Genomic DNA, 15,830 nt, shown 5'->3' on the forward strand with positions numbered 1-15,830 from the left:
ATTCCATTCACTAAATGCCGTTGAATGGAGAGCAGTCCTGAAATGCGTTGGTCAAGCGCACACCCCGAGAGTCGAACTTGCGCCGCGTGATCTTGAGCCGGGCGCGTAACCACTGAGCTAATGGGGTGGACATGAGAAGCTTTACTTTGTAGAGTTTGAACGGTTCACAAGCAAGGCCGGTTCACAAGCACGACTATTAAAATTACAACGAATCTTCTGTTCACAACAACTTTATTTGATTGATTGAGTTTCGATTTTAGCAGCATGATCGTTGCTTACTTCACAAGGTAGATTTAAACGATCTGTCTTAGCCTGATGCTGCGAGTTTGCTGTGGCAATAGTAAGTTGCGCTAGCTTTCGGAACACAGTTCCCTAGTCATGTGCTTTGACATGATTAGGGAACTGTGTTCCGAAAGCTAGCGCAACTTACTATTGCCACAGCAAACTCGCAGCATCAGGCTAAGACAGATCGTTTAAATCTATACCTTGTGAAACTTTATTTGAGTTAGACACAAAACAAAAAAGTAGGCTAACTTATTCCTTATTAAACATTGAATTGAAAAATTAGGCTTTCTTCATAGGATTACCAATCGAAACTACAAAACAATGGAACTGCGTCAAACTATGTGTAAAACACAGGCAAGCGCTCAGAAAATAGACAAGCTCGTGTTTTGAAACTGGACAGCATGCAGTAGAACTTGCATCTAATGGACGTGTCGGGCTAGTGGTGTTCACCCGTTTAATTAGGCGTTATCCAATACATGAGGGTGCTACTGTAAGTTATATGTTGTCTTAGTTAGAAAGTTGCTTTACGTATTTGTCAAAATGGACACAACAAAATTGATCATGCAATTTCTTGAAACAATCATTGCATGCAATGTATTTCTGCATCACACAGTTAGCTGACACAGTTTACGATAAACTGAGCAGGTGTAACTACAGCCTACACCAGGGGTGTCCGAATTTTTTACTAAGAAGACTTTTTTATAAAGTAGCTTATATTTTTATCTTACACCATTTGAAAATCGTTTTAAATAGCTCTACTGTTAAAGATAGGATATAATGTAGGATACACAGGATATAGGATATATAGGATACACAGAAGCTAATTTTTGTTCTTAAATCAAGTAGATCTAGTAAGTTGCGCTAGTTGCAAGTAGATCTAGTGTTCGCAGTTTTCATTACATTCTTGTATCTCGGTTGCTGATCCCACGCATTTTTTTCCATTGCAGGTCGCTTCCTTGCTGATGCTTCTTACTCTGGCTTTGGTTCTTGAGCCACAGTAACCCGTGCAACTGCATCAAAAGACAAAAATCATGTGATTGTTAATGAACACCTGCATTTCAAGCCTGATAAAATCTAGCCGACTTAGTTGAAACTTCAGCGAATGCAAAAACTTCTGTCTGGTTTTGTATTCCTTATAAAGAAACTTAGGACTAGAGAATTTAAAGCTATCATCATTTATTAATTCGCTTCATAACAACACAAGTAAGTTACCGTAGGCCTACTGCAAATGCATCAATGGATTTCTTGAAATATTTCGTATAAATTACCTTCCCCACTCCCACCATTTTCCCCACTCGCAGGCAGTTGGACAACAACCTTCGTTGCAAGGTTCTGACTCATACCAGTCACATTCTCCATCACAAGATGCTGCTGTTAGAATCGGTCGACCTCTCAATCGGCGTCCTTAGAAAGATAACAAGTGAAATCTTGATCACGTGATGTGTTTACTGAAGCGTGTAAAACTAAAGTTGTAAAATATCACATGATATGAGTTAATTATTTTTTGTTTGAATTAGGCTCAACAAAATTTTCTCAATGAAAAACAAAGTGCCATCTACTGCAAACGATTTCGTAGCGTCACTAGCGGTTTAGTTAGTGAGGTAGGTCTGTAAGTTATTTCTTGTTAACTATAGTTTGGGCAAAAATGCCATTATCACCTTGACTTTGTTAAACTTTTATTGTCTCAAGTACATTAACTTACACAACTTTTAAAATTAAAATCTGGTAAAACAGGCTCAAGGTGGTTTAACTTCCACGGGTTAAAGTTAGTTTGTAGCAAGCCCTACATGCCATTAGGTAGCTAAGTGTTGACTTTGGTGAGCAGTCAATTCAAAGGTTTAAAAAAAGTGGACAACTAGAGACCATGCTAGTAACCTACACTTTATCAACATTGTGAATTTTTTATACGTTTAGGGGGATCTTCACCCACAGACAAAACCCCTAATTTTTTGACCTAGGCTACTTCTTATCTATGCTTTCGTACCATCTCCACAGGTAGATGTACAAGAGCCCCAAGGCGTCCAATCGTCCAACACGCAGTTCACTGGACAGCAGGTGACAGCACATTTTCTAACAGAAATATAATTGTCATATTACATTTCATAAACTTATGTGTAGCTTTACCACACATCACACATGATTGAAATTATACTATTGATTGTAAAGAAATTACCAAAACAAATCCAAAAAATTACAAGGGAATTTTAAAAATGTCCATTATTTTACTTTTTTTTAGATAACTTATTACAAACTGTTTATAAGTTATAAGGAATTTAACAAAAATAAGTTATAGGCGAGGCAAGTGTTTAGTAATTTGAAATGCAAACAAAATTAATGTAAATACAAAAATTTAACTAGCCTAAACAGTTTAATGTTTTTGAGGTGTTCTTTTACACTACTGACTTAACATCGTCAATACTTGTGGCTTTACTTCAAACACTTTTACTTAATATTTAGCCTACCTGTCTTCAAAGCTGACGCCTTCACATTCTGCTCCACCAAACTGAGCAGCTGTGGTCTTTGATCGGGTGCGACTCTGATCTGCATCGCCACAAGAGGCTGAACATTCACTCCATTGAGTCCATTCCGACCAAGCACAATCGATGGGGCAAGGATTAGTGTTGCAAGCCTCTTCTTTGAGATTGCAATTGTTACAAGTGTTTGTCTTTACTTGTTTTCGAACGCCACCTCCACACGTCTGAGAACAGGCACCCCATGTCCATGTACAAGTACAAGGTGGTGGTGCAGGTGCTCGTCTTCTCCGTCTTCGACGTCGCCTTAATCAAAAACGTTGTCATAGCACAACTTCATTATTTGGGCAACCCTGATTTAAAGCGTTAATGGAGTGTCGGGTTTGTGTTTCTTTTCATAATCTTTGTACATGAGAGTTAAGCAAGTTATAATTTCGAATAAAAAATAATGAAACTTTCAGGAATTTCGTGGAACGTCTTGTCATAAAAATGATTTTATTTTTATTTTTTCATTGATATTAGTTGTTCACTTTTTGTGTTTGTGCCCGTATAACTACACTGCATTTGAGTTTAAAATAAAATCGAAGTAGACCTGTACGCCAATACGTTCAAATACAAACTACAAACTTGCCCATTTACTTCAATTAGTTTCTGAACTTTAGTAAGACTTAGAAAAACACAAATTAGTTACAAAATATAAAATATAAGAACCCAATTAATCATTCATTTGCATTATTTTGTCCTTACAACCCAACTGTAAAACATTACACCAACTTCAAAGATAATTGAAATAGTGGTAATATGCGGGATTATCATGTAATCACATCGTAAATGAAAGAACCAATGCTAAAAAACAATATAAAAATCGAACTTACCACCCTTCCGTTTCGTTTAACAAACAGAAGAGAACAATGAAACCAACAATTAGAAATCGAAGCGAAAGTTGCATCTTGACGCAAGATCACAAAAGTAATTCCAGAACTCAACAATGGTTAACGTTTACACTATGTAGCGTACTAAACCTGTGCAAGTAGATCATAGAACATCTTTTTTACTGAAGCACAAACTGTTAATAGTGTAGTAGCCTACAGTCCAACTAGATATTTGACCAAGAGCCTAAACTGGGTCATTTGGTTCATTTTTGAAGAAAATACGTAATGATTAGGAAAAATATAAAGAGTTGCCTGACTACAGATGTGCATTTTGCTAGTCAAAGAAGCAGTTTGTTTCTCTGCCCCTTGCTTCAGAAACAACTTATTGCTTGTGAAGCAAGAGCTATACCACCTTGCTACAAGTCCAATTAAATGATAAAACTACCAACAAATCACAATGAGCAACTTTCAATATGAAAATAGTTGACTAATGTAAATATTTTCAGTGCAAACCACTTTTTTAAACATCAACCCTAACCCAAACTTTATATCTTGAACGTTGATGTGTTTCCACTCACAAACTAAAGTCCCACAGTGACCTACCTATAGTTGTTTGCAGCACGAATTCTACACAGTTTATCAAAGATCTCTGGAGACACTTTTTTAACAATTCAAATTGAATTAGCTTGAAAAGAATTGTAAACTTTAAATGCAAGTACCTGAGTGGCATTGCTCATAAAATCTTCCGGCAACCTACTTCTGCAATTTGGCGTGTAGGTGTTTTCCTGTGATAGTTTACTTTGCCTGAGCTATCTTGGCAAGAAAAACTGTTTCGGAAACCTCCATCCGTTAGCAGGTTAGCTCATAGGGCTGTATGGATAATAGACTTTTTAGTGTTTAATTTGAAGCCATTTACTTCTGCGTGTGTGTTGTTCTTTTGTTAATTTATTTAAAACTACTGTATCTTTGCAAAGAATAGGCCTGGTCTGCAAACTTTCAGGAAGTTTTAAAGCGTTTGCCCATCGCGCCAATTGTAGAAGAAAACTAATAAAGTAGATATTGGGTAAGCGCAAAAGTGCCAATACGTTTTTTCGGAATGTAAAATATCGTTAAAGCTGCTACAAGCTTCAAACTGCAATAAACTTTTTCCATTCGAAATGAAGCCAACGCTGTATCCAACGCTGTGTTAAGTTATTTGTATGTGGCTTATCGGTTAGCCTGCTATTCATTGAATTTAAACAATGTTTTTATATTTATCATAACTAAATGGCTATAATAGTGCGATAGCAATTTTTTCTACGTTCAATTCTATGATTGGCACAATGGCTTTTCAATTTTCAATGATGTTTTCTTGAGAAAGAAACATTTTAAACATTTTCCTTCCTTTTTTATAATAATCTATTTATTTGTAGAAATGCCACACTCAGGATTGCCACATTCACCCTTCTTCTTGTTTAATTGTCTTGCCTGAACGGGCCATCGACGGCCTCGGATGAAAAATTAAACCAAGTATTCCTATGATATAACATGTTGTCTTTATTTGCCAGGTGCCCGCTTTCCAATATTTTACCAGTTATAGAGAGAGGATCCAGTTTTTGCTCTCTTGTTACTTGGTCGAATATTTTAGGGTATAGGCTACTGTCTAGTGTCTTGTTTGAATATACAGAGATCTGGTTTGGTTTATCTTCTTTGCAAGTCATAAAATACGTTACATTCTACAAAGTACCACATCTCAAAAGCATTAATTTTCTCAGCCATTTTTGTTGAGATATTCAAGATTTCAGAGTTGTTTTTCATGACGCGATCAATCTAGCAATTTAAAACTCTATCCCTTGTAAATGAGATATTTTTATTGCAATAAATTAGTTTCAATTCTTAAAAGCTTGTTTTTGCTTGGGCTGTTTTTACGTTGAGTTCTATTTGGTTCCTTGCATCCAATACATCATAGTACCGAGGTATTTAAATTTTTGGACCTCTTTAAGAATTATTTCACTACCTGATACACTACAAATAGGAGTTTCGGCTTCTTGCTGTATTATGACCATTGTTTCAGTTTTTTTATTTATTTTATTTTTTAATATTTTGCTCTTCATATACACAATATCTAATATGTTCTGCCATTTTACTTCTCAGTCAGCTATCAAAACGGTGTCGTCAGCATATCGTAGGCCTATATGGTTAATGTTGTTTTTCTTCAATAGTAATACTTTTTTCATCTGCAATATGTCTTAAAATTATTATTATACAGTATAATGAAAAAAGGTCGGATGATAGCGCACACTTGTTTCACTCCTTTTTGAATGGGAGTGTAGTCACTGCAATCATCATTAATCCTGGTAGCAGCTAATTAGGCCTATTCGTTATTTAAATTTTGGATAATTGTTAGATCTTTGTTGTCAATGCCAATTCAATCAAGCATGCATAACATTTCATTGTGTTGGACTTTATCAAAAGCTTTTTTATAGTCGATACTCAAACTACAAAAACGATACCAAGTTTCAAATTTGAAATAGCTAAGCAACGTCGGATGAATTTTCTCATTGAAAACGAATAATATGAAAGAAAATATGGCAGCACATGGATAGAAAAACTCCTTGACCTCTCGGAAGGGCCGTTGAGAGGCAATTTCGGGGCCCGGTACCAATGAGATCCTGGGGTTCCAAAACAAAACATTTCTAAGAAAAGCGCACTAGGCTACGTCTAAAGAACATGCAGTGGTTTCTTCAAATTGCGGTCCCTTGGAAATATTCCGAGCTCTGGCCCAAAAGTAACTTCTAGACACCCCTGTCAACGCTACTGCTTCTCGCAACAACTTTTCTATAATTCTGTGCCGCACTACAACACTGATGAAAGTTGTAGCAACCAATCTTTGGTAGTAACCATCAGCTGTTGAACTAAACAAACCGGGATGAAGGTTCATCTCTGGAGCTCATATGCCAGGTGATGTGTTGTTATAAGTTGTGAAGCCACTGAAATTCTTTAGCACTTGTACATCAATGCGCGTTGGAGGTAAGTTATCTTTCGTTTCAAAAACGAAACCTGGTGGGTGAGTTTCTCAGTTGCCACAAACGGATGTTTTGAGTTCAATTGCGGAAAATCTAATTGAAAGTTTGCGGTCGTAGCACTAATCTACTCAAACAGCATATCAACATTTTTGAACTTTGATACAATGTCTGGTCAATGTAAACATCTGTTGATTTGCTTTCGGGGTAAACTTTTTATTAATGGTGTTGTTCTGACTGGATTATAATGTCTTCGGTAAGCAGCAAATTGAGCTTCTTCAATTTTTAGCTTATTTTTTCTTCTTTCTTACAGTCAATCAAAGTCCCAGAAACAATATAATAAACTTGGTGAAGTGTGGTTGCTAGAAGGGATGTATTCAAAAGTATATTTGCTTTTTAACAGCGCTCCCTGTGCTGAAAAGTGTGGGAGTTTTGAAGATCATTGTAACAATCAAATAGACACACGCAATCTGTTTGAAACTGGAACACAAGAAAACAAAAATGACTTTAATTGTTTGTATGTGATACTGTGGAGCAGAGTTTTCTTTTATATAGCTAAAATGCAATTCTATTGTTTGTTTGTTTTTCATTTTTTTAGAGCTTAGCCTAATAGTTGTTATACATGGACAATAGCTAGTTGCGTAGTGCATGGGAAAATGAATTTTTCAACTGCAACTTTCTACATAACTTTCTGTTGTGTTACGATTTTTTGTCCCTCCTCCTCATTGGACAAATGTATTTTGCTAGTGCCTTTCAATGTCGTCTTTTTATATTTCTCTATGCAACTAGCCATGTGGTAAATTTTGAGTTTTGCAAAGCAATATTGTCTATAGCGGAAAAGCTTAAAATGGACCTCTCTAACCCATTCTATCCCCAACAAGACAATACTTTTGTCCTAAAGTACTTTTATTACTGACATATTTATGAAAAAATGTGACTTCAAAGTCCACATTCCATATATTCAACGACAAACAAACGTGACTGAATAGTTTTAATTGTTTTTGAGTGAAATCGAGAAAATCGCAAAAATCTTATAAAATTTTCTTTGTTTATTTATTATAATTTTAAACTTTTGATTTATCTTATTAACTACATTGCAAACAAACAAAATTACATTCAGCGAATGTAAACTTAATTTTAGAGTCGAAGTACGCAATAAAATAATTTTGGACCAAACTGAAATTGGGGCCCCTGGCCCCTTCCCCAGGTGGTCAAAAACTTGAAACCCTAATTTTTATTTATCTTTTAATAGGTCTGAAGGTGAATTAAGCAAAAAATCACTTTTAACGCTAAAAACTCATAAAAGTACGCAACGCTCCCTTGCCAGATGAAGATAACTGCGCGAGTGTTGCAAAAGTCAATTTACAGCAGGCCGTATTTTCAACAATATTGCAGTTAAAGTTGGTGTGATTAAATAATGGAAACTTCTGGTGCAAGTATCCGGAATAGAATGACTCATTGGGTTTCATTCGCCGGTTCTTTGTTTTAATGTTTACTGATTTCTCCTGGTGTGTGTAGGTGTCTTCCTGTGTTTCTGCATCTTTAAAACTAACTGAATTATGAGCAGAGGAAAGATCCAAATGCTTTCATGTGTTAAATCATTGCTCTCAATGCAGAAAAGCACGCATTGATTTCTGCCAGCCACTTTCCTTCACAAGCACGATTGTTGCTGCTTAGTGTATTGTGTATTGTGATTTGTGCATTAGGAGTTTTTTTTTCAGATAAAAGTGGTTGTTGTCGTCGTGTGAACTTCTGAGGCTGAGGGTCTTTGCTTTTACAACACCAGACTCACGATGTTCTAGAACTACATTGCAAGGCTACTAAGAGAGCAGCCCGTCCATGTTCAAGTTTAATGCAAATGGTCAGTGTCGCTTAATGGGGTATATTCTCGCATTAAATAAACGATGTAGTCTACATGGGGCATCACCTTGGTTCAGGCTGGCTGTATAAACCACGGCTCCAATCGCTAAACGAAAAAGTTCACGCCCATTACAATTTGGCACGTTACAAACTTGAAAACGTCACAGAATGCAGGCCGAGCGGCTGATGTTGTTTTTTGATAACTCTCAACTTCGTAACCTTCGATAGCTCAGTTGGTAGAGCGGTGGACTGTAGTGGTGTAATCTTCAGAAATCCATAGGTCACTGGTTCGAATCCGGTTCGAAGGATTTATTTTTAGCATGTTAATTTTTAAATATGTTGCAATGATTTTAGAAGGTGAGGTAAGTTGAATATCTAACCATAGCCTAAATTTACAGAAATCTATTGCTTAATTTAAACGGTATTTTTTTAGTGTACGTAGCTTATGTAAGCCGGCCGAGAGAAAGGAACTGGCCACCCTACTCTCGTTAGTGCCGATGGCTTAGTATAATGAGAACCTTATCTTCTCATCCCCCGATGCTTGGATCAAGTATGGGACTCACCTTTATCTTTATGTAAGCCTACCAATTAAAATAAAAATAGATTGTTTTTATTTTATTTAAGTAGTCTATGTTGCTATACAATATGTAGATCTACCCAATCACAATCAGTCTCATCTAATGACGCCATTTTTAAAAATTCTTGCAGGCAGCAAGATTGAAGATCGAATTAGTTACTTTCCTAGTGACTTACATCTGAATGAAAAACTTTTTTGTTGTTTGGGGTTAAATTTTTTTGTTAAATTAGACTCAAGAAAGGTGTTTTTTTTTCACGAAACAAAATGCATATAGCCTAGCTTATGAACAAAAAGTTATTGCAGTGCGTAACTGTGTAATAAACGCAATATCTTTTCGGCAGCAGTGACATTATCTTCTGTTTTTGGCTACAGAACTTTAGGTTAACGCTTTTCGATCATTCTTTTTGTGGTTCTTATTATAGAATCTAGATTGTAGACTTTACAATGTCATGGTACTCATTATTTATTGCGTTGCTGGTCGAAAACAATAGAAAATGATAGACTGAAAAATGTCAAAAGTTTTCATACAATAGCCTATAAACTATCTTCTGAATTGTGTCGCATTTTGACAAACTTAGTAAGTTGATTATGCTGTCAACTAGGCCTACCAAGTACAGTAGTCCCGCTGAGTAAGCCTACTTCAGGCTCGGGTGTGTTTAGGTTTGTTCAGCGGGTGGGTTTATTAAGCGGAGGACAAATTTTTGTCACTTCTACAGTCTACACGCATAATTGACTATGGCGGTCTATTCTGTGGCTGAACGTTTCTAAATCTGTTAACAACTGTACACAACGATCGACTTCGGTTTTTATACGCCATACAGTTTTGCGGAATGCCAAAAATTGCGTTTTTGTGAATTGTGTCATCAACCAGCAGTGTTTTGTACTGTAGAATCCAACGGAAACTGGGTTAGAAGCGTAAAATTGTCAAAAGCAAGACAGAAACTAGTAAATTATGACGCGTTTTTGCACAATTTCCAGCAATTGTAACCGAAAATGAGGCTAAAGAAGCTAAGTTTTGGGTTTATTAAGAGGAGTCTTTTTTTTATAAGCGAAGACAACCGTCTTCGAGACTAGCAGCTTTGAATGCATTTGGAGAAAACTGGTAAAATTTACTTTGTAGACCTTGACCTGTTTACAAGCGTGACTATTGTAGCTTCAACAAATCTTCTGTTTATTTGTTGATCATAACAACTTTATTTGGCTTAAACAAAAACTAAATTTGTTGATGATTGATTAATGATACAAAAAAAGTAGGATATTCTTGTAAGATATGGATTACAAACCAAAAACAATGAAACAATGTGATTGCCGCCAAACCACTTGTTGAATACAAACTCCATTAGCTCATTAGTTAAGCGCCTGACTCGAGATCAAACGGTCCTGGATCGGCTTTCCTCTCGGGGCGTGCGCAGCATTTCAGAACTGCTCTCTACTCAGCGGCACCTAGTGGATGGAATAATTTCCCGGCAACAACGCTTCAAGAACTATCGGAAACTTCACTCTGTCAATTTCGATAACCGGCCCTGCGTCAGTGGTTCAAAGCCTCTACAAGTAGGCGAAATTACCAGGAATAACCTATCAGAGCCCTCGTCAGTCCGAGAATAAAGATTCAAAATCAAACCAAAACAAGCTGTAAGCTAGTGGTTGGCTAATTAGTTTTGTTTTTATCTATGATATGATTCTTTATCTTCGGATCCATCACGGATGCTGATACATGCCGTTTCCTAAAGTTGTTCCAAAGTTTACTAAGTTTGCATATGTGTTTAGAAATAAGAAAAAGTTTACAATTGCATCAGCGTTTGTATTTTTTTACCATTATAAAAGAAATATATGCTGGATAGAATAGCACTAGAAAAAGATACATTTACTTTGTCAAAATTTACAAATGATTCCTGAAAATAAAATACAATGTCATTCCTACTTTATCCTTTCGTTTGCAAGCTACGTTTTGCACTCCAAAATTAATTGCAAGACATTTTTTAGTCAAACACAATCTATAGCCTACCACATTTTAGTCATAAATGTAAGTAGGCCTATGGAAGAGTAAAGCAAGTTTCTTATGTGACAATGGCAATTTTACATAACTGCTAAAAATCCTTCACTTTTTTGCTAAACTAAAAATTAAGAATTTAAAGAATGTGATGTCAGTTTCTAAACTGTGTAGCCTAAGCAATATGTAGGCCTACTCAGTTTGCTGTGGAATGTATGAGCCAACTAGGCTATGTGGTGAGAAATAAAGTGCACACGGTATAACTTTTGTTTTAAGAAACTGATTGTGTCCCTGTTATTGTTGACGTATGCTCGAAGTAGCTATTTATGAAAAACGTAAATCTACAGCAGTTCTACAGAACTTGCGTTTAACTGATAGACGTATAGATGATAAGTATAGAGTATAGACAGTATAACTGATAGGCTATATCGTACAACAAATTTTAGTTTTAATAGTTACCTATTCTTTTTTGAGCATTTTAATCGGTAGCCTATATAGCGGATCTGATATAGTTTGTAACAGATAAATCTATAGTCGTTGAAAAATGTATAAAATAACTTTTATATGTACAACATGTAAACAGTGTATAGCCAACAATATGTACATCTACATAACTTCTATACTACCGATGCATTTGCAGTGGCAAAGAAATGGTTTATTTATTGTGACTAGAGAATGTTCAAAGCAGAAATGCTTCAATTTTTTTGTTGCCGTTTTGATGGACAAATTATTTTTGTTTAGAATGATTTTCCAAAAGTTGCCTGAAATTTCATTTTTGCTCAATTTAAGCATCGATTCAAACATCACTGGTTGCTTGGTTATAAGATAAAAACTATGATGAGATACAATATTGTGGTTGAGAACGTTTTTTGACGTCGAATAAACATCAGCAGTTTTCATCACAGTCTTGTGTCTCGGTTGTTGGCCCCACGCATTCCTTTCCTTTGCAGGTTGCTTCCGTGATTATGCTTATTACTCTGTCCTGGCTTCCTGAGCCACAACGCCCACTGCAGCTGTATCAAATGCAAAAATCAGGATAGTTAATAAACACCTGCACAGGCTTCTCTGTGCTTTTTTCGCTACAAAAATTTAAATCTAGAGAAGTTAAAATGATTGAAGTATTGATTAAGTAATTCATTTTACACCAACATACTTTAAATACTGCAAGCGCACGCAGGGATTTCTTGTAGACACTTTGTATAAATTACCTTCCCCACTCCGACCATTGCCCCAACTCGCAGTCAGTTGGACAGCAGGCTTCGTTGCAAGGTTCTGACTCAAACCGGTCACGATCACGACATTCTCCCTCACAAGATGCCGGTGTTTCAATAGGTCGCGCTCTGAATCGGAGTCCTTGCAAAGATAACAATTGAAATCTTGATCATGTTATGTGTTTACTGAAGCGTGTAAAATGTAAAGATGTAAGATATTACACAACATGAGTTAATTAATTTTATTCGTGGTAGTTTGATTACGTTTAACGGAAGTTTTTTGGACAAAAGCGGTGCTACAAGCGTTGCAGCAGCCTGCCAAAATGAAAAACAGGTGACAAAGTCTAGAAGGGATACGACAAAGTGAAGCAAAAATTGTTATAGTATTATTATACTTTCTATTTATTTCCTACATTAACTTGATGAAGTCCTTCTTATCAAGTTTTATTTTTTATTTTTGTTATAAAATCCTTTCTTACCGTCTCCACAAGTAACTGAACAAAAAGTCCAAGATGTCCAGTCGTGTAATACGCAGTCCACAGGACAGCAGCGGTCATTGCATTCTCTGAGCGAAAGGTATTTGCAATATTTAATTTCATGAATTTAAGAGAATACGTTTATCACACATGAAATATAATTGGAGTTTTGCTACTGGTTGCAAAAATTTGTTAACATGGATGAGAAAGGAAATGAATTTCAAACATTTCCATTATTTTACTTTTTCGAGGTGTTAAAAACATTCAATAAAATTTGAGAAATTCAACCGAAAGTAAGCTGAGGTAATAATAGTAGGATAATTATTTATTGATTTAAAAAGAATAAAAATATGTACTTTAACATATTGGAAAAAATGACTTTACTGACTTAAAATATAAAAATATTCAGACAATTTTTTTTAAGTGAGTTTTTTAAGCATTAGCACTTGTAAACAAATATTGTTTATGCTGTAGCTTTTCCGTGTAACCCCAATAAGACCAACTAAGAAAGCTTGAGTTTGTTGACTTTGCCCTTATTTTAAGTGTGTAAAAAGCGTAATGTTTACCTGCTGTCTGAGCTGCCGCCTTCACACTCTACCCCACCAAACTGAGCAGCTGTCGACTCAGTTCGGATCCGACTCTGCTTTGCATCGCCACAAGTGGCTGAACATTCACTCCATTGGCCCCATTTTGACCAAACACAATCGATGGGGCAAGGATCAGTGTTGCAAGTTTGAATATCCTCACTTAGACCACTGCATGGCGATCCTTTGCATGACGCCTCTTGTTGAATGTCCCTTTTACGCGTTTTACTTCCAGTTCCACATGTCATTGAACAACTTTCAAATTCGCTCCACTCACCCCACTTGCAATTTACCGGACAACAATTTGAGTTGCATGTTCTGATGGAAATAAGGTTTAACAGTTAATTTCATAAATCTAAGTGTGCGTTCATCATTCATCAGGTATGAATAGAATGATAGGTCAACTTTCGTTGGTGAAAGAATGTTTAAATAATTGCAAAAATGAACTACAAATATATTTTTTGTAATTTCCAACTTGGTCGAAGATGATAAAATCATAGAAACTTTAAAAAAATATGTTAGGCTATACTTAAAAAGGCAATTGTCTGTTGATCTAAAATTTCAAGAAATTGACTTAGAAATAAGAAAAGTTGAGCCAGCGAAAATTTGACTAAACGGATTAATGCTGTTGAGTTGTTCTTTTTACACCAATGACATAGCATCGTCGATGCTTGTGTGCTTTACTACAAACACTTTTATTTAATCTTTACCTGCTGTTAGAGCTGGCGCCTCTACATGTTTCCCCACCAAATCGAGCAGCTGTGGACACACTTCGGGTACGACTCTGCCTCCCACTGCCGCAAGTAGCTGAACATCCACTCCACTGGGCCCATGTCGACCAGGCACAATCGATGGGGCAAGGATTAGTGTTGCAAGTTTCTTGTTTGAGATTACAATTGTTACAAGTGTTTGTTTTTACTTGTTTTCGAACGCCACCTCCACACGTCCGAGAGCAGGCACCCCATGTCCATGTGCAACTACAAGGTGCAGGTGCTCGTCTTCTCCGCCTTCGACTTGACCTTAATTAAAAAATTGTCATAGCACAGCGACAATAATTTGGCACCCCTGATTTAAGATATTAAAGAAATGTCGGGTTTGTGTTCCGTTCATTGCTTTTGTACATGAGAATAAAAAGAATTTCACTCATATTTTGTCTTTATAATCCAACTAGGCAAACATAACATTGTTTATCAACTCAGTTACAACATGGTAGCCTATGTGAGTTTGTCTCGTCCTGGTAGATTTTGAGTTGATTCCAGGACGGGTCATACTAAAAACTCAGAACAATAGTGATTGTTTTCTTTCGTGATTAAATAGTGAGGATTAGTCAGGACGAATGGGCCTACGATTGTCAACGACTAACGACTTAAACTAATTGTTAACGACTGAACTAACGACATAACAATGAACTCACCACCACCCTTCCGATTCGTTTATGAAACAGAAGAGAACAATGAAACCAACAATCAGAAATCGCAGCGAATGTTGCATCTTGACGCAAGATCACAAAAGTAACCAGAACTCAACAATGGTTGACCTTTACACTATGTAGCGTACTAAACCTGTGCAAGTAGATCATAGAACATCTTTTTTACTGAAGAACAGACTGTTTATAGTATAGTAGCCTACAGTGCAACTAGATATTTGACCAGGAGCCTAAACCGGGTCATTTGTTTTATTTTTGAAGCAAATACGTAGCCTACTCATGAGCAAGAATATAGAGATTTGCTTGACCACAGATGTGCATCTTGCGAAATAAGCAGCTCGTTTCTCTACGCCTTGTTAAAAGTTATATTTTATTCTGAAAAAGTTGATATGTAAATATTTTCAGTGCAAACCACTTTTTTTGATGCTAAGCTTTATATCATGCGCCCTGGTTTGTTTCTGCTCACAAATGAAAGTTCCACAATAACCTGCTGGTTTGTTTGCAGCACGCATTCTCTACAGTTTATAAAAAGATCTCTTGAGTTTCATTTTCACAATTGCAATTGACGTCGCTTAGTCTAAAACTGAAAACTTCGAATACAAACATCTTAAGTGGCATTGCTCATAATTATCCCAGCAACCTACTTCTGCATTTTGGCGTGTGGGTGTCTTCCTGTGATAGTTTTTTTACCTGAGCCATCTTTGCATAGAAAGTTTTTCCGGAAGCTTCCATCCGTTGAGTGTTTAGTGTTCAATTTGAAACAACTTGCCCTGCATCTGCAGGTAGGTTGTCAGCGTCTTTGTGTAAATTTATCCAAACCTTGCTGTGCAAGAAATATAAGGCTCTAGAAAGATTTAACCTGTTAGCTAATCGCGCCTAATGTAGGAAAATTCTCTTAGACTAGCCTACCTATTATGTTATTGTACTCTTCAGCTGCCAATTAAAAATAAGCTGGACATTGTCATTACATTGGAAGAAACGATAAAAGCGATTAACCAATTAAAATGTGGAAAAACTGCAGATGACATACCATCAAAAGCCTGGAAACAAGGTGCCTCTTTTACAACCAAACCCCT

The 15,830-nt window shown here is 36.3% G+C and overlaps 1 protein-coding gene and 1 non-coding gene across 2 annotated transcripts; one reads left to right on the forward strand and one right to left on the reverse strand.

Annotated features, from left to right (window-relative positions):
* Nucleotides 1-146: 146 nt before the first annotated feature.
* LOC145782323 (coadhesin-like) lies at nt 147-14,885 on the reverse strand. The gene is made up of 9 exons (XM_082594114.1): nt 14,743-14,885; nt 14,039-14,347; nt 13,311-13,646; nt 12,748-12,833; nt 12,266-12,410; nt 2,748-3,062; nt 2,270-2,355; nt 1,554-1,689; nt 147-1,295 (listed from the first exon to the last, which is right to left on the reverse strand). Exons 1-9 carry the CDS (start codon nt 14,817-14,819, stop codon nt 1,163-1,165), a joined length of 1,623 nt encoding a protein of 540 aa, XP_082450240.1. The 5' UTR covers nt 14,820-14,885; the 3' UTR covers nt 147-1,162.
* Trnay-gua (transfer RNA tyrosine (anticodon GUA)) lies at nt 8,709-8,798 on the forward strand. The gene is given in 2 exon segments: nt 8,709-8,745; nt 8,763-8,798. It is a non-coding gene; the product is annotated as a tRNA-Tyr (tRNA).
* Nucleotides 14,886-15,830: the final 945 nt, after the last annotated feature.

The sequence above is a fragment of the Aplidium turbinatum genome, chromosome 13 (genome assembly GCF_918807975.1).
Source record: "Aplidium turbinatum chromosome 13, kaAplTurb1.1, whole genome shotgun sequence".
Lineage (NCBI taxonomy): Eukaryota > Metazoa > Chordata > Ascidiacea > Aplousobranchia > Polyclinidae > Aplidium > Aplidium turbinatum.

What these genes read in the sequence shown, in the direction of transcription:
- LOC145782323 (XM_082594114.1), bottom strand. Translation starts at nt 14,819, where the DNA reads ATGCAACATTCGCTGCGATTTCTGATTGTTGGTTTCATTGTTCTCTTC. An exon ending in TTCAGTTACTTGTGGAGACG is followed by an intron (nt 12,411 to 12,747) that starts GTAAGAAAGGAT and finishes TATCTTTGCAAG; the next exon opens with GACTCCGATTCAGAGCGCGA. An exon ending in CAATGGTCGGAGTGGGGAAG is followed by an intron (nt 3,063 to 12,265) that starts GTAATTTATACA and finishes TTTTTGATTAAG; the next exon opens with GCGACGTCGAAGACGGAGAA.